Source organism: Xiphophorus maculatus, chromosome 10 (genome assembly GCF_002775205.1).
Source record: "Xiphophorus maculatus strain JP 163 A chromosome 10, X_maculatus-5.0-male, whole genome shotgun sequence".
Lineage (NCBI taxonomy): Eukaryota > Metazoa > Chordata > Actinopteri > Cyprinodontiformes > Poeciliidae > Xiphophorus > Xiphophorus maculatus.
Window position 1 is genome coordinate 16,228,651 of NC_036452.1, and position 20,279 is coordinate 16,248,929.

Sequence of the window (20,279 nt, forward strand, 5' to 3'; positions counted from 1 at the left end):
CAAAATCTTACGAAGTATTTTTGATGTAGTTTCTAGTGCAAACACTTGGTACACTTTAAGTAGCATAAAACTAAAAAGTAACTTCTCAGCAAGAAATATGAGCTTGTTTCCAGTCAATAATTCCTTAATGTTGATTAAAAAGTGCTAGTTGTAAGTGAAATGAGACATTTTTTCCATAAGTCAAAATGTCTTGTTCCACTGTCGTATAACTAGTACTTTTTCCTAAATATTAAAGCATTATTTATTTAAGACAAACTCCGATACTGTGCTAAAAAGTTACTTGTAAGTTAGTTTTATCTTATTTTTAGTTTACTGAGATATTTGCACTAGAAAATGGACCAGAAATACTTGGTAAGATTTTGTGTTTTTGCAGTGAACATCAGATTAAAAGCAAATTCAGTAGACAGACTAATTCTCTTTTAAAAGTATCATGGCTAACTCTTTTTAACATATTCAGTTTGGGCATTTGGGTCGATTGAAATTGGTTTCTTTTTCCTACAGGACTAATAACATTGGGACCAATATGAGTGAGATGATTTTCTTTTTTTTTTTTTAAAGTTGGCCACAGGTGCTCTGAGCGTTTCAGGCTCACATTCAGCGGAACTGCAACATTTTGGTGTCCATCTGTTCTTTAAAGCCATTTAAAGGGTAAACAATATGTGTGGAGTTAAAAAGTGCCTCTGTAAAATAACAAAGAGAAGATTAGATGGAGTATTTACCGACAAACAATCAGATCACAGCAGTGCTAAACTAGCAGAAGCATCCAGAATCTCACTCAGTCCCTTTTTTCTCCACGATTTTCAGGTTAGTTTGATTTTCATTCATGAATGTGTGCTGCGTCACTGCAGTGATGATCCAACCTGGGAACGTTTTCAGTGAACCTCTCTAGTCCAGAGGGCGAGTCACGAGCGGCTCATGTTTACTAATTTATCAGATGTGGGCTTCTCTGTAAACTTGCCCTCATCAATTAAGAGAATACTTATAGTTTTAGATTAGTTTGATGCTTTTTGCTCCTTTTGCCCCCTCGTGTGGATTTAATTTGGTGTGATTGCTCTGATGTCACACTAAGGGGCGGCTCTGACCTTTTTCCTTTTGTATTAATCTGGGGGCTGTTTGCTGAGCAAGCAAGCTCTTGGAGCTGCAGCCCGTCCTCACTTTCCACTGAGCTGACCGAGGACCCTGAAAATTGTATGCTGTTGACTTGGATTTGAAGCAAAACAATAAAAGAAACAAAGAACACAATCAGGAGTGTTGTTCATCTTTTCTTTTATTTAGGCTTGGTGAGGAAGAACAAAAATGTAAAAGCAAATCTGTTTAAATGCATCTCAATTGATCATAATTAATTTATTTTAATACAAACATATAGAACTTGGAAAATAACAGCTTTAAAGAAGTTTCTGTTGAAATCAGAGTACATTTATGTTATCTCTATGGTACTCAAGGTCTCCCTCAGGAAACTTGCTAAGCCCAGTAGTTGGGGCGCTAGGCAGTCATTCATCCAGCGGTTCTTTGTGTTTTTGAGCTAAAAAATGTTTTAAGTTGACAGGAAATTTGAAAATATCACTTGATAATTATGTGTTATTGGAAGATTAATATCTGAACACCAACTATAAAGTCTTAAAAAATGTAAACACTAAGAATATGTAAATAAATGAGCAATGTTAAGCCTGGTGGGGGCACAAGTAAAGCCTGGTGGCCCGCCAGGCTTATAATACAACTGGGGGAAACCCAGGTACTACATCAGAGTACATCAAGTTATACAACACTGTCTTGTTTTTGTTTTTGTCACAATGAACCTTAAAGAAATATTACTCTATTTGCTTTGAGAAGACAAACAGCACTTATTAAACTACACATTCGAAATGTTCGAATGGTAATTGATTAACTAATATCCAACAATATACACATAATACACACTCAGTAAGCACCACATATTATATGGTGATGATAAAAATGTTACCTGACAAAATATTTGTGAGGGAATTTACAAGCTTCTACCCTTTGTTTCTAATTCTGTCCTAGAAAAATACTTCTTCCCTTTGACTTCCCTGTACGCCACTAAAACAATTTAGATACTTTATCCTTCAGAAACATGGCAAGGATTCAACATTTGCCATTTTATAGCCACTAATCTATTTTATGGATGGTATTTTAAAGAATGTTTTCCCACAAATATTCAGCTTCTTTTCAAACTTTGCTCCATATCCTCATTCTGGCTTTGTTCTGTACTTTGACTGGGCCATTCTAACACATCATATGCTTCAGTCTTAACCAGGGCTGGCTAACTCTAGTCCTCAAGAGTCGATGTCCCGCATATTTTAGATGCTCTGCTGCACATTAGCAGGCATCTGCAGAGGTTGATGACATAATGAGGAAGTTATTCGGCTGGAGCAGAGACACATCGATGTTTGGACACCGCTGATCCAAACCGTTCTGCTGCAGCTCTGACTGCATGTTTAGGGTCTTCGTCCTGCTGGAAGGTAAACCTTTACCTCAAGTCTTTTGTAGCCTCCACTGGTTTTCTACCAGAACTGAACTGTATTTATCTCCATTCATCGTTTTACCCGTCCTGCTGTTGTTAAATTACATACAGCTAGACGCTATTTGGTTGAGTTATGAAGGCAGCTGGTATCAGAATAAACTGGACCAAACCTTTCTCATCTTGTTTTTGGAAAGTATCATTTTCTTTACAGTAACTGTAAGTTTGCAGTAATTCTCTACTTTGTGTTTGTTCCTGCATATAAACATATTGAAGTTGGATGTTACAACATGATAAAATGCAAAAAGTTAAAGGGAATGGAATACTCTTACTATGTATCATCACTGGTCTGCTACCAGATTATATCTAAGTCAGTTTCTCCTCAGTTCCTTAACTTGTTTATTTTTTTTGCCAGTGAGTTTCTTACTGATTTAACACCCAGTTTAAAAAAACATCAATGAATCACTGAGCGTGTTTCATCCAGCTTCAACTGGCTTGATTCTGAATGAAATATTGGCTCCAGACCTCGTCGTTCATCGCCTGCTGTCGTCGTTTTGCTGTTTTGTCTGAATGGGAGCAAATTCCTGCAGCCAGGAATTCATTCACCAGAAGAAAAGCTTTAAAGCAGAACTGCTACAGCAGTAAATCACTGCCTGTGTGTCAAGTTCTCTAAAAGTCAACATCTACTAAATATAATCTGTTTTCTAATGCATCAAGCGTCCAATGCTAAATTCTCAGTCGAAATGGGACAGAGGATCAATTTGCTGTGTTTAACTCTTAGAATATTTATTATAATTGATCTGCAGATGTGCAGCAGATGAAGAACAGGAATGTTGACCTGAAACTTCAAACACTTCCACCAGAAACTCCCACATGAAGCTCATTCTGACGGAGGGGAGGAGACTGAAGGTCCTCCCTCCTTCCCAGATATAAAACAGGTGTTTTCTTTATGACCACGGCATTGTTCCAGTGGGTTTTCTACACTGACTTTAAACTCTGAGACTGATGCTTTCATGATCAGAAATTAAAGGAGGTTTTGTTTCAAACAGGAATGAAGTCGGCTGGAGTTTTGCTCGTCTTGTCCGTGACTCTGGCAGTCGCTCAGAAACAGAAACCAGGACTGGATCACGGCGATGAAGGCAAGTCCATAATTAAAAAAAAAAACTTTAAAAAAACTAATTAGTGATGTTTTACTGAAAAATCTGATAACACATCTGATGACAGAAAAGAAGCATACTACGGCATATTTTTACAGATGAATTCCTATTTTTCAAATATTCGTTATGATTGGTTTTAAACATTTTTATGTCCTTGATAATTATCTGGACTGTTGGCTATTATGCTTGAGCCTGTAATTGTTTGTAACCCTGGCAGATTATGGTTTGAAGTAATATTTTAGAGTGGCAACTTGAATCTGAAAAAGAATCAATGAAGGCAGCTAAGTTAGGATGATGGCAAAGATAAATCATTGAAATAGAAGTGAAACATGCGATAAGCTGGTAAACAAGTTTTGTTGCTGTAATGCCCACAAAAACCACATTTAAAAAAAATCGGATGTTCTTTTTGTTTTGTTTTGTTTTTAAGAGATGCCTGTCTAAAAAAATAACTTTTTAGTTGAATGAAAATAGCTTTAAATTAGTGGGATAAATATTTCTGTATTTACTATGATGCCTTAAATCTTATTTCTCATCTCGGTCCGAACTTTTACTAAGTTATGAAATTAAGGAGCTGGTTTCTGTTTGTAGATTTCTTTTAAAAACACTTGCAGTGGCTAACAGCATGAGTTGGTCATTTGTTGTTATTTTTGTTTTTATTTTACTGCTCTTTGTAGGATATTGTTGTATATTTGTAGTATATTGTTGTAGGTTCTATCTTTCCCTCTATCTCTTTTAGCCTCTTTTAACTACTTACACGCACACGCTGCAGCCTACATTACCATGTTTATGTGTGTCTGCATAAACAAACTGAAACTGATTAGACTACTTGGCTAAACTTGCTCTACAGTCTTTGCCTCACTTGGTTCCGTCCATAAGGTTTGCTAAGTGTGGCCCAGCGCTGGACGGTGAATGTGATTCTGTTTCTGTTCTATTTGTATGACATGTATGGCTTGTAACATTTGATCATTTTTCAGCATGAAAGCCTGTTTATATATATATATATATATATATATATATATATATATAACCAAATCTCATTATTTCTCAAGGTAATTTACACTGAGGGGTTCTGGTCGGGTCCTGAAACTGGTAAACCTGGACCTGGTGGAGCACAGAGACAAAATGAATTAACTCCAACAATACTTTATTCTGCTTCCATTGTTTTCTTTTATATTTTATTATTTTTAGCAAATAGTTTTTAAGCGCATTTTTGAGAGAATCTATTGTAAGTTATAAACGCTTTATCTTCAGATAAACGTAAGACAGTTTTCCGTGACTTATTTAAGTCACTTATTCTAGTGACTTATTAAAATTTGCTTAATAGGTAAAACATATTTTCGTAGACAAGTTTAACTGTATTTCAGAGTTTTTGGATAATGTATAAAACTGCTGCTACTCTACCTGGATTTTGTAAAAAAAAAAAAAAAAAGGAAAGAAAGAAAGAAAGCAAGTCTAAAAGACAAGAAAAACTTTAAAAACATTCAGAGAATTTCTGCTATTTGAGTTTTATTTCTGAGACTCTAACACAAACAGTTCAATGAAATTTGTCTAATTGATTTGTTGACCTGCAGCTGAGAAGACGAACAGCAAAGGATGTGCAAACCTCACGCTGGTTCTAGACAACTGGAAATACGCCATCATGACGCAGGTCAAAGATCTGCTGCTGCATGACCACAACACCGTGCTGCCCGACTACGGAAGGTCAGGAAGCTCCGAGCTTTGTGGCTACTTCAGCTGGACTGTGCAAAAGTTCAGTTCTTGTTTATGTGTATTTTCCTTCCAAACAAGCATATTCTCTCCTAATCTTTTAGTCTTGATCCAAAGTTCTCCAGGTTTTCTGGTGGCTTTAAGTTCCTTTTCAAAACATTTTTTAATCATGTACCTTGTTTGTTATCTACTAAACTCTGATACACAATTTAATTATAATTTTTTTAAATGAATATCAAGCTATCACAATAATTGTTTTACCCATCTTCATAAGCTGAATCTCTCTAAAATGACAATTTGATGGATAGAAGGCAGGATTTAGTTCCCACACACAGCTGATGATCTGCTGTGGGATCATTCATCTTTTAGTCTCAGCAGTTCACAAACTCTTCATCTTCTATAAGTAGAATTTTTTTATTAGGTCTGACATTTAACACATCCTCTTTTCTTCTCCACAAAAAAGAATAAATCCAAAGAAAAGTTCCAGATTTCAAAGAAAACCATCTGTGAGCTCTTTAAATGATAACATTCAGCCATTGCCAGAGTTCAAATGTAGAGATCCACTCTTTTGGGTTGTAATGTTGTTTTGGCAGCTATACGTGGGAAAATCTGCCAAATATTTTATAGCTGTCTGTTTAAGTTTAACTCTGCTATATTTTACTGGTCTGTTCATTTGCTTATAATCTCTAAGCGGTGGTAGATTTTACTTTAATTGTGTCTAGAGGGATAAACCTGTTTGCGTTCCTGCAGGATTCAGCCGCTGTCAGAAGCTCTGGGAGATCTCTACAAAGAGTTCAACTCCCTGAAGGAGCGTCTCGTCGGGCTCACTGCCAGGTTTGGAGACGTCGAGTCGTTCGTGGACGATGCTCGGTCCGGAAGGAAACCTGCAGCGCAAAGTAAAGATCTGCAAACGCCCAGATGGTGGACAAGAGAGGAGGGTGCAGCAAAAGGAGCAGGCCGACCCGCTGGGAGGAGGAGCAGGGTCGTAGTTCGCAGAGTCCAGAAACCCGTTGGCTCACAGCAATGATGACATCAAAATGTTCACTTCAGAGGTGCAGTTTACCAATGAGAAACTATTTCAGCAGTTTCTTAACCTTAATTATTTTCATGGTCATTGAGTTTTCTTAGTCTTTGTAGCTGTGAGTCTGTGTTGCATTAATTATTCTGTCCTTTATAAACTAATATTCACAGATTGATCTGCAATTTTATTATTTATATGATGTTATTACAGGTGAACTGCAAAGAATTGTTGACTTCTTTAACAAGTCAAAAAAAAGGGCTAACTTCACCCTAGTCTTACTCCCTTTGAGTGAAATAACCTTTTTTATTGAGGTCTGAGGAACGTTTACCTCACCCCTCATCATCAGCTCTGAGATGTTTGGGGGTTTCAAGTCATCCATCTTTTTTAATTTGTTCTTTCGTCTCACATTATCTTCAAGCGTCCCCTGATTCATGGTAGAATTCATTAAGATGGTGAATTGGTCATGTACTGCAGAGAAACATCTCCAAACCATGACACCACCGCCTGCTTCTCATTTGGTATGAGGTTGTTTTTGTAAATGCTGTAATTAGAGTACATCAGATATGGCGTCTCTTCTGGTGTCCCAAAAATTTTATTTTACCTCCACCTGGCCAAACAGTATAATTTTGGTCTAGCAAACTTCATTCAGGTTTTTAGACTTTTCTTTGAGAGTAGAGGTTTCTTGTACAGTCACTTTCATATCATCTGACATGAGAGTTTGCTTCCTTTAGCATATTGTGGTCTGCTTTCTGGATCAACTTGCTTCTTTGACCAAGCAGACTTAGGGAAGCTGGCAGATGTTTTGAACTCCCTCTACTTACAGACTAAATTCAGACTCATAAGTTGATATTATCTTTTTTCAAAAGTCCTCAGACAGCTCTTAAGATCTCACCATAGTGATCACTCTCAGATCCACAGTGTGGAGGATAAACTTCAAAATCTTTAACATGTACCTGATGTGAAAAGACTGTCATTTAGCACAAGTTATGGGGGATAAATTATGTAGTGTAATAATTTCTTCCTCACTGGAAATGTAATTATAAAAATTACATTTCACAAAAAGTTTTAAATAATCACTTCTTCTGTTTTATTAGACTATTTAGAATTTGTGACCTTATATGATTTTATAGGGTGTCATAAATGCAACATAAATTTAAATTTAGAATTATGTGAATTGTCAAATTCTACTTGGATATAAGATTAAAAACTTTAATACTATGGATTTATGTTGATTTACTTTTATTTTTTTTAGTACATTACTTACTTATTTTCTTGAAGTGGATAGATAATGTTCCCTACTTTGAGGAATATATGATACTTTCCTCTTGTTTTGTTTATCTTTGAGAGTCATTAAAAATGTGATATTTCTTTAAAAAAAAAAAAAAAAAAAAAAAAAAAAATATATATATATATATATATATATATATATATATATATATAAAGGCATATATCTTTTTTCTGTGGGATTTTGTTTAATTCTGGGGGAAAAAAGCATGCTTTTAAGAACTTGTAAACTGGCTATTCCCAGACGTCTGTTTTTGTTAATAAATAAATAAATAAAGTTAGTTTCTGATATTCTTTCTTTAAGAATTTTCTACATTGTGTTTGTATTCGACTTGAATAGAAAAGTTTTAAAATATAAAACTGATAGACAATGCCGTAAAAAGCAAGATAGCCGGTAATTTATCAGTTTTTCTTGCGAAAATCGAAATTGAAAACTTCAAAACATCCTAAGTTTCTTCTTCGACGAGACCAAAGCAGAAACGAAACTGAAGAGACGTTCAAGTGTTCTAGGGACTGTCAGAAAATCCCGTATCGAACAACAACAGAAAATCACGTAAAGCGAGGCATTATCGCCCAATTTATCCATACACGAGTATAATTTGTTGTAAACAAGTGTTGTTGTATTAAACTGGTTTATCTTAAGTAAACCTATGAAGTGACGGGTGGAGAAAATGACCCGTTTGTAGGACAGACGACACATTTGCGGACTGTTCCTTCCCTTGACCTTAGAGTCTGCAATAAACGATCACAGAGCATTTCTGTTTATACTCGACCTGCGGCTGACAGACGCATAGGTAAGCAAAGTATGACTTAACATCTGATATAGTTTTTATTTTGTCTCAGATTTGGTTGTATTACTAATAAAACGACAGACAGCATTGATGGTAAACATCCTATGTCAGTTTGTGTTTAACTTTAAAACATTGTCACGAAAAGTCAACACTAGCATTTAGCTATAGCTTAAATAACAAACTTTAAAGTCTGGAGTTTTTATAGTTTCTCCCCATAATCGGTTCAATACTCATTATATGGCTGTAAAATTATGAGTATCATTTTCTGTTTTTTATTCAAGTAAAGCAGGTTATCATTAATTATAGGTGGAAAATAAGTCTTAATCATTATCTTAAATATTTTCCATTTAGAGCTGTGATGGAGTTTGTCAAAGACTTTGAATTACGACTTAAAGCAAAAACCTTTAAACCAAATGATCTAATTTTCTTACAGTTAATTCAGAATCACAGTTCACCCTACATGCACACATTTGTTATTAACTTTTCTGACCTTTAGTAAAGTAATAAACCTACTTTTCATACTGCGGTGAAGTCAACATCAGAAACAATAATTAGGTTTAAATTTATCATGAATTTCATCTAGTCCACTGTAGGGTTATAATTGCAGGCTCAATTATGTGCATATGTCATCACAGATTGGTTAAATGTCTTAAAGTAAGTTGCTGAGAATCTGCATATTATTATTAGGCATCAAAAAGCATGAATCCAGCATGAATCAGGCTTGATTAGGTTTAAAAGTCTCCTCAATTCAAACATTGTCCAACTCATCAGACCAGATTTTCTCCAGAAGGTGTTTTTCTGGTCAATGTGGGTAGCTGCATGTTGAAGTCATATTTAAAAGAGTCTGGAAAAGGATGGTTCCAATGTATTATTAAAGGACCAAAATAATATCATTTTCATACCCATAATGAGTAGATGCAGACATTTAACTTTTTCTATGGTGTAGATATCAGAGTAAGGGAGGCTGTCCGTGGAAAGTCGTCCCCACAGATGGCGGACGGGGCAGCAAACCTCCACAGCACCGCTGAATCAGAGGAGAAATCCAGAAAAAATGATGATGTTGCAACCAAAAGACCCCGAAGGAGAACTGAGGTAGAACTGCAGATGTAATATGTGTTTATTCTGTTATTTTTCTGCATATAAGAACTATTTAAAACCATTTAAATGTATATTTCAGCAACACGAATCTGTAAATCCCACCAAGAATATTCAGGAAAAGAAAAGAAGACAAAGAAGACATCAGAGGAGAAAAAAGACAGTCTCAAATTTAAAATGTGAAATTGCAGAAAAAGATGAGAATGAGGTTGTTGAGACCACAAGTAGCCAAACCGAGGAAGGCTTGGCTGTGACAGAACAGTCTCTCCAGGCTGGGGAAAGCCTGCCAAAAGAAGAAAATGCTGAAAAATCCCAAGGGAGAAAAAAGGGCTTCTCAGATGTGAAAAGCAAAAGCACAGAAAAAGATGAGAATAAGGCAGGTGAGACCACAAGTACCCAAACTGAGGAAGGCTTGTTTGTCAATGAACAGTCTCTCCAGGCTGGACAAAACGTGCAAAAAGAAGAAAATGCTGAAAAATCCCAGAAAGATGCACAGATGGTGGAAGCTCAGACACAAACAAAAACGCATAAAGGCAGACATAAATTCACACAGACTGCAGTTGTGTTTCAGAAGGACCAGGAAACACAGACAGACTTCCTCGATTCCAAACAAGATGACACGCAGCGTAAAGACATTCAACCAGCCTCCGCTGGTCCTGCAGAGACTGAACCCGAGCTGCAGCAAAGCAGCGCTACTCCGGGCCCAAAAGACGATCCAGTCAAAGGCAGCACAACAGAGTCAATGGCTAAAAATGAGAACGATCAACCTGGAGGCTCTTCTGCTGAAGCAGCAACATCTCAGTCTGATAAAGACGGCCAACCAAAGTCATACGCCACAGCGGTCTCTGGTGGGGGAGGAGGAGAGAAACAGTCCAGTTTGACGGCCTCAAAAAAAGCCGCTGACCAAACTCTAAGCACAAGGTGTGGCTGAATTCAGCATCTTTGTTCATCTTTGATGCAGAGCCTAAAAAGTAAAAATAAACTATTTTTTTCTTCACAGGGATAGGAGCCCAGTCAGGCCTCCTCCTGGAGTTCCCATGTTCACACTGCACATGTACGCTGTTCTGGACAAGAAGTTCAGATTCAACCAAGAACACGACACACTCCTAATGTGTTTTGAAGGAGGAGGGAATTTGCCCTTTAAAATAACACATTTTGTGTGAGTATTATTCTCAATGATGCACACACCTGATTCGCATGTTAGACTTTGATCTAGTATTAAAGCTGCAGTATGTAACTTTTATGAAGAATATGTCTTTTACATATTATGAGACAGATACTCTGTAAAAAGATCAGCTTCTTCACCTCCTCCTTGTGCTGCTATTGGCATCTGAAGAAACGCAACACTCAAAAACAACCAATCAGATCCAGGAGGTGGGTTTTAGCGTTGTCAACTTATCGTAGCAGGAAAACTATTAAGCTTCTGTCATTGGTGCCCATTCTAACTAGCCTGACATTCACAACATGCTAGCTGCAGCGTAGCACAGAGCGGGATAGGAGAGGATGTGAGGATGATCGGTGCCACACAAGATGGCGATTGACAATCTCGTGTCAGTCTTGTTAGCACTGGGAGAAGGCAGAGGAGCTCAATTTTTACACAGATTATCTGTCTCATACCGTACTGTCATGACATGGTGATAGTTCAACAAATGTATAAATTTTTTTTTTATGAAAGCTACATTCTGCAGCTGAAATGAACAGTAACATTTACAGATTAAGATTAAGAGTTGCAGTTTTCCCCATAATTACAGGTGTTTACTGTAGATTCTTTAGATGCTAATCTACACCCTATCATCTTTTTAGCTTTTAGGTTTTTGGGCAGTTCCCCTTAGCATTACAGAAACCTCCTAGTTTGCCTGAACAATTTTACTGCTATTTTAAGGATCACTTAGCCGCTTTGCAATCAAAATCACTGCAACAATCTTTTCTGCTTGTTTACTTGTTGCGAACCACATAAAACTATTGACTACTCAACCAACCTTTAAAGTGTATTTACTTGATGATTTTGTTGATGGCATTTGACAAAATGTAATATTTATTGCTTGCTTCTTAAACTGATGACTGTATGATGTCTTTATGATGCAAAGCACTTTGAGCTGCCTTGTGCTACACAAATAAACTTGACTTGACTTAGGTTGTAAGTTCAGGCTTTAGCTTCCCTGTTTTGTAAATCATTTGCTCATCCCCTTGCATACTTAAGAGCAACCAGGTAAAAATTGTGGAGTTCTAGAAACTTACTCTTTCTTCTTAATCCAGAAAGATACATACTGCTGATACATTTGTTTATATTGACAATTTGCTGTCTCCAACTTTTGTCAAGTGAAAGAGAACTTATCTGATGACCCATTGTTATTTTTATGGCAAACTAAGTACTTGCAGAAACATAATAATTATGTTTGATGCCAATGTCATGGGATTGTGTAATAAAACTTGAACTAAAACCTGAAATGTTTTACGTTCAGTGGTTTGAAGCAGGAAGGCTACCTGGTAGAAGCACAACTCTCTGTTGAGGAAAACACACTGACCAGAGGTCTCCAGGTGAGATACTGCTACGGTGTTAAACAACGAAGCAAGGAAGTTATTGGAGCAGCCTATCGAACTCTTCAAATTCCAGTGGACACAACAATAAAAGGTAAACACAGAAACTTGATGTAACCAAAATAAATTATTCATGTTGGTGTTAGTGGACTCGTATAAACTAATGACAGCTCTCTGTGTGTTTACCTAGAAATGCACCTTTATGAAGGCTTCATCTGCCGCGATGATGGACGGAATGTTTGGAAAACTAGCCTACAGTGGGTTGGATGGAAGAAATCTAGAGGCGATGAAATTTCCGATGCGTGGCAGACTTCAGCATCAACTCTTCTGAACCACATCTTCCAGAAATGGACTCCATCAGACAGACAAAGCACTACAACATTGTGTGAGCAGTTGAGGCATTTTACATGGAGTTTCATTTCAGCTCAAGGTCGAATTTCATACCAGGACAATTCCAAACCCCCGTTAGTCAAGGTCAGCTCTGCAGAAAAAAAGCATAAAATATTATAGTTTGTACTTCTAACATTCCATCAGTAACAAACATTTGTATCTGCAGGCACCAGAGCTGATTTCAGAGACTTTGGTGCAGATTTTAAAAGGAGAGCCAAAGGAGAAATTGCCAGAAAAATGCAGGAGCTCCAGTCCTCTGGTTCTGGGTCTGTCTGTCTTCATGGTTGCAAGATACTGTAGCATCAACCTGGGAGTGAAAGGCTGGGCAGAGTTGTGTCTGCTGGTGACCTCAGAGGCCGCGATGGACACAAAGAGCCTGGAGGAGCTGAGCGCATCATTAGGAAATCCTCAGTTGTAGGTTTTGTTTTTGTAATATTTAAACTTTTGGAGAGCAGTAAGATTTTTCTTTTTACACTTTTGGAGAGATGATAAATGTTGCTATTTTTGCTTTATTAATTAGTGAACTAATATTGTTTATCCAATTATTTCGTCCTTCAGCACGGTGATGGGTTTGATGAACCTCTGTGCCCAGCAGGCTCTGGCAGAGCTCGTCCTTCTCCCTCCTCTGCTCTTCAGGCTCAGACAGCCGGGAGCTGATGCCACTAAAGTGGGTCCAAATGTTGAAGAGGACGACTGGTCAGGACTTAAAGACATCGGCTTTATCAGATTCAGAGAAAATGTGACGTCCTACTCTGACAAAAGGAGGTGAGACCTTTTGTCAGATCCACGTTAACTATATTTCTTTTCTTGATCTCTTTTGACATATTCTGCTCTGTTGCAGGAAAATGCTCTCATTGATCCAGAAAAACTTACCAGCAGTTGCAGCAGAGATGCCTCTGCTCTTGACGAGCTGGTTGGCTCTGATCCCGTTTGATGATCTTCCTGAATTTTCCCGCCTGACTGGAGTTGGAGCAGAACACCTGATCCAGAGTCTGTTGTACCGGCTGCGAACACGTAGAGAGAAAATGGATCTCAAACAATGTGAAGTAAATGTGAAGGTAGGAAGAAAATATAAAATTTGAGCCTTGATGGTGAAATTGTATATTGATAATCTTTGTTTGATAATCTTGTCTGCATGCAGCTGGCTGATAAATCTTTGAGCCACATCCTCATGGAGGCAGATAAACAGAAGGACAGGTACAGAAATATTCATCAGACCCTCAGGTTTTATAACCCTGGACTGTGTGTAAATTTATTTTTGTTTCTGTTATTAGACTGGCTAAATCTGGGAGCCTGCAGTCAGCGTTTGAGAGCAGCATCAGTGTGTTGAAGTGCACATGTGAGATCGCCCGGATTGTTCCATGGTACCAAACGGTGGTCCAGTCCCTCCAGCTGGTGCTGAAACTGGCTGAGATACTTGAGATGAAGCTGAGAGGAGAGGTATCCATATTTTACTTGTATTTCCTCCTAAGTGCCAATCTTCTAACTGTGATTAATTCCCTCTGGTTTAGTCTGAAGAAGGTGAAAAGGCGTCTAAGCAGAGAGTTGTGGAGAAGTTGTTTGCTGTGCAGCAGCGGATCAGTGAGTGGAGAGATGAACTGCTGCAGAAACCACTTGTATCTACAAAAACACTCATCTATCCAAAGGAAATTGAGGTATATAGCTGATCAAAATTACAATAGTGATATATTATTTTGTTACAATTAAATATTTAGAAATTTGAATATTAAAGACTGTAAACTGGCACTGATCGGATGTTTGACTGATTTCTTTACAATCAGATTTTGAAAAGCACCTAAAATGAACAAAACAAAACAAGATACTTTTTTTCTTATACATACTTTCTGGATAAATTAATAATGGAACTTCAGACTATTTTCAAAAACACATCTGAAAATCAATAAATGTAGAAAACTCAGGCAGATAATGGGACAGATGTTTATAACCTCAACTAAAAGTAATTACAGGATATCGCGCTGACAACTTTAAAGAACTGATTTTAGCTCATTTTTTTTCTTTTGTACACTTGAAAATATAATCTTTACTAAATCAAAACAGTTTCAGTATTTTTCATTATCCAACATCCATTCCACATAAATAAATGTAATTAATTTTCTTCTTTTTTAATGGAAAACCACAGCCAGGAACTGGGTCTGTAAATTAGCAAGCAGTTAGTCCAATACTTTATTTGTAAGATAATTATAACCTCACCAATTACACATTAAATAACCGTAAATAGTAAATACAGTAAAAAGTTTAGAAATAGTTTATTTCTATGACAAACAAAATAAAATTAATGGGTAAAAATACAAGGGCATATTTAACTGCTTCCATACAATTTAATGTTTAGAGTAAACTCATTTTCACATTGCTGAACCTGTTTATTTATCTGAATCATCATTTCTGTGCTAATTGAGCAGCTGTGGGACGCACTGCTGAAGGTCGAATGTTTTTCTGAAGACGTTTCCTCTAACTGGGCGACACGGCTTCAGAAAGATCTGAAGAAGAGGATAAATGAGGTAAGCATGTCCACAGTGGGGAAATGCTCTTTACTATTTAAAATGAGAACAATTTGCTCACCTGAGATGTCTCTCTGTGCAGGTCAGCGATGAGGATAAAGTGCTGATCTGGTGCCTGGATTCACATGCGGCTGCTTTGGGCAAAAGCCACCATGTTGTCCAGAACTGTTTCCACGAGATGTTTCACTCGGCCATCAAGACTATCTGTCAGGTATGGAACTGGATAGAGATCAATCGTGATTTATTCAGTTTGTGGAGCTGCAAATATTTGTTTTTCCTTGGAAAATGACAGAAATATTGAATAAAGTACAGCAAAATGTTTTCTTTTAAAAGTTACATAATACGGGCAAATAATTACCAGTATAATTAGGACATAAGGGGCATTCAGACATCCCAACAGTTTTTGCTTACTGCACAATTCCCACTAAATTAGAGAACAGCCATTTGCAACAGTTATTCTGTTCAGTAACTTTCTTTGGGTAAAAACTGTATTTAAACCTGTATTTAAAACAGGAACAAACAGAGATGTTTGTTCCTGTTTTATTATCCATTATCTTCCACCTGAAAAGCAGAAAGTGAAACAAAAACCACAAGCCCAGTTTGCTGGGTCTTTTAGACATTTACATTTACCCTGCACAAAGTAACTGTTTGTTTATGTAACACTATTTAAAACCACAGTGCGTAACTTTTATTTTAAAAATCAGTTTTTTACATATTTGTTAAAACTTCCGCTATGTCGTAAGAGTATATGAGACAGTTAATCTGTGAAAAGATAAACTTTAGCTGCTATGTGATGTGCAGAAACGCGCCACTCCTTGTTAGAAACAACCAATCAGAGGCAGGAGGAGGGTCTTAGCACAGTCAATCAACCTCGTGTACATGCTGCTAAGTGAGCTAATGGTGGAGAAACAACTTCCAGAAAAACTGCTAATATACCTTCATCGTTGACCATGCTAACTAGCCTTAGCATTCATTGCAGGCTCCTTTGTGGTGAACCAGCTGTAGTGGAGCAGAGAGCAACAGGGAGAGTGTGAGCGATGTGTACACAAACGTGATTGACAACACTAAGACGCTCCTGCTGGCTCTGATTGGTTGCTTTTGATCAAGAAGGGTATTTCTGCATACGGGGAGCAGAGGGAGGAAGAGAAGCTCACAACAAATTGACAGTTTTAACAAATATGCAAAAAAAACACATTTATTATAAAAGTTAGACACTTTAACAGCGGTTAAGTCGTATTCATTCTGTTCACAGAGAGGAAAAGAAGGAGACTTGATGAGAAGTCTGACCTTGAAGGTGAAAGATCTTCCTCCTAGAGTCAAGTCTGCTGTTGTGGTCGAGTCTGCAGCCCGGTTCAGAGACAACATGGTGGTCCAGCTGCTGGATCCTCAGTCAGCTGTGAACTTCCTGCTCTCCAACTGTGGGACATTTACTTGAATCGCACAACATTTTCTTTTATTTTTTGTCAAAGTTTTACGCTCTGCGTCGTCATGTTTTTTACAGTAGCCTCGTCGTTTTGTTTCTAAGGTACTTGGAACTTTATCCAGGTGGACGACACGGCAGGACAGGTTGTCCACAGCTGTGTGGAAGCTGTCCATCTTCTGGTGGCGTCCTTGCTTGAAGGAAGTGTATCTCTGGGAGACTTGCAGACGTGTCTGAAATACCGAGAGCAGTTCAAGCGACTTTACCAGCAATGTAAGCGTCTGTCAGTAAATGGCAAATTAAACTTTCGTCCAAACAGAATATTAATTCAGGAAAAATCTCTTCCACAGACAAGAAGAACACCAAGTCTGAGACGTCTTCAGCAGATGCTGACATTTTGACTCAGAGAGAGAAGGACCTGAATGCTTTCATGCAGCGGAGACAGGAGATAGATACACTGATAAAGATGTTGGCGAAGGCTACGGAAAGCATCACAGGTCAGTAAATCATGTCTCATCATTTGTATGTTATTGTCATCTTTAATTCAACTTTTGACATCGTGTTTTTTATAATTCATCAGTTCCTGAGGTGTCGACTCTCGAAGCGCAGCACAGCGCAGATCTCCATGCTGTGAGTCTGAACAAACTGGTGCTTGTTCAGGTCGTTGATGCAGAAAGAAAGCTGCAGAATATTGGTCCTCCTCCAGTCCTGTGGTATAAAATCAGTATGAATGTCTTGAAAATGTCCTCAGAGATGCACAAACTGCATCACAGCAACCTGATTCTTTCCTCGTGGGTCAAACGAGCAGCATCCGTAGCGGCATCGAGATTCCCCACCTCGCCTCCCGTTCAGCTGACTCTAACTCAGATCTCTGAGAGCATCTGGATGCCTCTGCTGGAGGAGTTCTTACACCTTGGAGTCAGAATCGCTGAGGCAAACATCAGGTTTAGGAAGCTCGACCAGATGCTAGAGGACTCTGGTGATCAGGGGGATGGAAAGCTGCTGGAGAAGGAGCTGGATCTCATGTCAGAGGTCATTTCTACAGCAGGAGGAGTCACAGCTGAGAAGAACTGGGTCCAGACGAGGCTGCGTCAGATCCAGGAGTACAGGCAGCTGCACGATGCAGCGGCTGCAGCCAGCGCAGTCCTGAGAATCGCCCAGAGGATGGGGCTTTCCGGAAACTTCAGCAAAATTAGCTCCCTCAGGCAACTGGTAACAAACCAAATGCTCCACATGAAATTTAACTGTAAATTTGCTGTGTTGATTTTTTTTTGTTTTGTTTTGCAATCAGAGATCCCAGTTCTTTCAATAAGAGGTTCATTAAATATAAAGTTTAACCTATAGAACAAACTGTCAAAGTTTTATGGTTTCATTAAACAAAAACAAGACTCCCAAACCTTTAGGAAATGTTGGAGACTAAATCCAACCACTTCCCAGGTCTGAACATCAACTATAGATTATTTTTAATCCCTGCTTCACTGTTGCTGTGTAAAATAATATCTGCTATAAATTTGTAATTATTGTCTAAATTCAGTCTGGAAATTTCTTGAATAAGAATGTATGCAAACCTTGCAAAATAGTTTATTATCTTTTACATTTGGGACCTCGTTTTGAAATCCTGCATATTAATGAATGTTTTTTATGGTTATTTAAGGCTAACCTGTTTTTGTCGTCATTTATCCTAGAAAAATATATCGACTTTTTCACTTTTAATACTCTACTGTGCCATTTTTAAAGATTGATGGTTTTAATGTTTATGTAGTGAAAATTTACATGCAAGGCCTTATTTGGTGTGTATGGTTTAGTTTGCTTTTATTGTTTTACAACTATCTGTTACACCAAAATGAAGTCAGCCATCGTAATTTTGTATAGTTTTTTTATTCAACAAATGGAGGTTTGCAGTTAAACGACTCATTTATATCCTTGCCTCCTCTTCAGGATGAAGACAGCTTTAAGGAGCGGGTCCTGAAGTCTCTCACTGACGACATGTCTCATGCCAGGCAGCAGCTCTCTGCCGTCACCAGGGAACACACTGCATGTTTGGTAGAGTTTCTTAACAGCCAACCTCTGATCAGCTGGGTCAGAGAGAACCTCAGAAGTAGGTTGACACCATAACAAACACAATTTCTGACATTTTTCAGACTAATCCTGCAAGAAGCAACTATAAGTGGTACTTCTCTCTGTTGTGTCCATTTTCCAGCGATGAGCGATGTCAAAGTTTATGTTGAGCTAGCTTCGATATCTGCTGGAGAAAACGACACGGAGATTGACCAGGTGGCCTGCTTTCATGATGCGGTGACGGGATACGGCCCCCTGCTCTACTCCCTCTCCCCTCAGACCGGCTTCCAGGAGTTCATGGCGTGTGCTCAGCAGGTGTGGGACGCCCAGAGCAGAGACGAGAAGCTCCCTGACAAGCTGGTACTGAGATACTTTTTTCGACCGAGTCACTTCTTGATCCAAATCTTGTTAGATTTTCACTTCACAGATCTTAATTTTCTTTAGCAATTTGTAAAGTCTGTTGTTTTTTTAAAGAGGTCCATTATACAAAATTCTCATTGCTTCACAAACACCCGCCGGTTTTGTGGTAGTAACTTTAGGTTGTTTGGTGTCTGGAAAATGAGCTGTTTCAAAACCTTCCAAGTTGTTAAGTCACATTTGACGGGCTTTGGAGGGGTTACCTAGCAACCCGTTCAAAGCCCTGTCCATCACCTAGCAACCAAAGCTGAGTTCCAGGACATTTGGCAAACTGATTTGTACAAAGGCTGCTGGAAAAAACAAGTGTTTTGTTGTCAACTAAGCTTCCAGAAATCACTTGCTGCATTCTTGTTGGCTGTGCAGGACGCATTACGTATGCTTTTCAAAGATGTACAGTTGTGTTATTGCACATCTGTTTGCAGTCATTTTCACATGCGAGTGTTAGCGTTGAGTTGGGGAATATGGCAGCTTATTTGGACTTAAAGTAACCAAAGGCCCTAAAACAGCTCATTCTGAAAGGAGGTCAAGCTGAGCAAACTGAAATCTCATTATCCGAGAAGGATTTTGTACAAAAATGTAATGAACATGTTTTGTATAGGCTTATCCTAACCTGTTAAAAGAAGCATACTCAGTCACCTTTAATTAAAGTTATCGTTCTGAAAGTATTTGATTGGAAAAGTGAGCTAAAGAAAACAACTAGCATAGCATCTTGACATAGCAGCCAACTAAAGTTTTGTTTACTTTAAAAAAAGTAAACAAAACAAAAAAAGCTTGAAGTCCTTTCATTTAATATTCTTTAAAAGCATACCCATAAAAGTCTCTGGTGACAGATTTAAAATGGACATAAATGGGGTTGGTTTGAAACTTTTGCACAGCACTGGAAACAGGCTGGTTAAGTTCATGTTCGGGGTTAGCTGTAATGTTGACGGTACTGGATTTGTCTTTCAGAGAGAGTCGACTCGATTGCTAAGCTGGCTGAAGGCTCTGAAGGAGACGCACGGCTCTGTGGAGCAGTCTTCGCTCTCGCTCGCTTCCTCCATCAACACACATGGAGTTTATCACGTCAGCTGGTCTAGTGAAAAAACAGAGAAGGTAAAGGGCCAGTCGTAGTTAAAACCCTTTCAAGCTGGATTTGAGACATTTTCTGACTGATTTTATCCATTTTCAGAGATGTCTACAAAATATGGTTCTGGTGACAGTAAAAGCAGGAAATGAGGTGAAAAGCTACAAGCTTGAAGATCTGCTGGAGCTTCAGAACAAACTAATGCTGATGTCGTCTAAAGGGGAACACGGCAGAGAACAGGTCAACAGATTCACAGAGGTAAGAGACTTTCAGCGTTACAATTAGATCTTCACTAGTGAATAAAATCAATAAAACACAAACTCTGACCTATTTTCTGCTT

General features: G+C 38.2%; 1 protein-coding gene across 1 annotated transcript in view; it reads left to right on the forward strand.

Annotated features, from left to right (window-relative positions):
• Positions 1-8,195: 8,195 nt before the first annotated feature.
• The window catches only part of LOC102232823 (E3 ubiquitin-protein ligase rnf213-beta), a 38,638-nt gene continuing 26,554 nt past the window's right edge, over positions 8,196-20,279 (forward strand). Inside the window, exons 1-22 of the mRNA XM_005805409.3 lie at positions 8,196-8,442; positions 9,386-9,531; positions 9,617-10,455; positions 10,535-10,693; positions 11,997-12,166; positions 12,263-12,546; positions 12,629-12,876; positions 13,021-13,227; positions 13,304-13,520; positions 13,604-13,659; positions 13,737-13,902; positions 13,974-14,117; positions 14,883-14,981; positions 15,064-15,192; positions 16,234-16,399; positions 16,507-16,674; positions 16,752-16,898; positions 16,982-17,613; positions 18,340-18,499; positions 18,602-18,819; positions 19,825-19,968; positions 20,045-20,197. Of these exons, the coding sequence (XP_005805466.2) occupies positions 9,430-9,531; positions 9,617-10,455; positions 10,535-10,693; positions 11,997-12,166; positions 12,263-12,546; positions 12,629-12,876; positions 13,021-13,227; positions 13,304-13,520; positions 13,604-13,659; positions 13,737-13,902; positions 13,974-14,117; positions 14,883-14,981; positions 15,064-15,192; positions 16,234-16,399; positions 16,507-16,674; positions 16,752-16,898; positions 16,982-17,613; positions 18,340-18,499; positions 18,602-18,819; positions 19,825-19,968; positions 20,045-20,197 (4,608 nt within the window). The 5' untranslated portion in view covers positions 8,196-8,442; positions 9,386-9,429. The remainder of the gene's footprint in view (positions 8,443-9,385; positions 9,532-9,616; positions 10,456-10,534; positions 10,694-11,996; positions 12,167-12,262; positions 12,547-12,628; positions 12,877-13,020; positions 13,228-13,303; positions 13,521-13,603; positions 13,660-13,736; positions 13,903-13,973; positions 14,118-14,882; positions 14,982-15,063; positions 15,193-16,233; positions 16,400-16,506; positions 16,675-16,751; positions 16,899-16,981; positions 17,614-18,339; positions 18,500-18,601; positions 18,820-19,824; positions 19,969-20,044; positions 20,198-20,279) is intronic.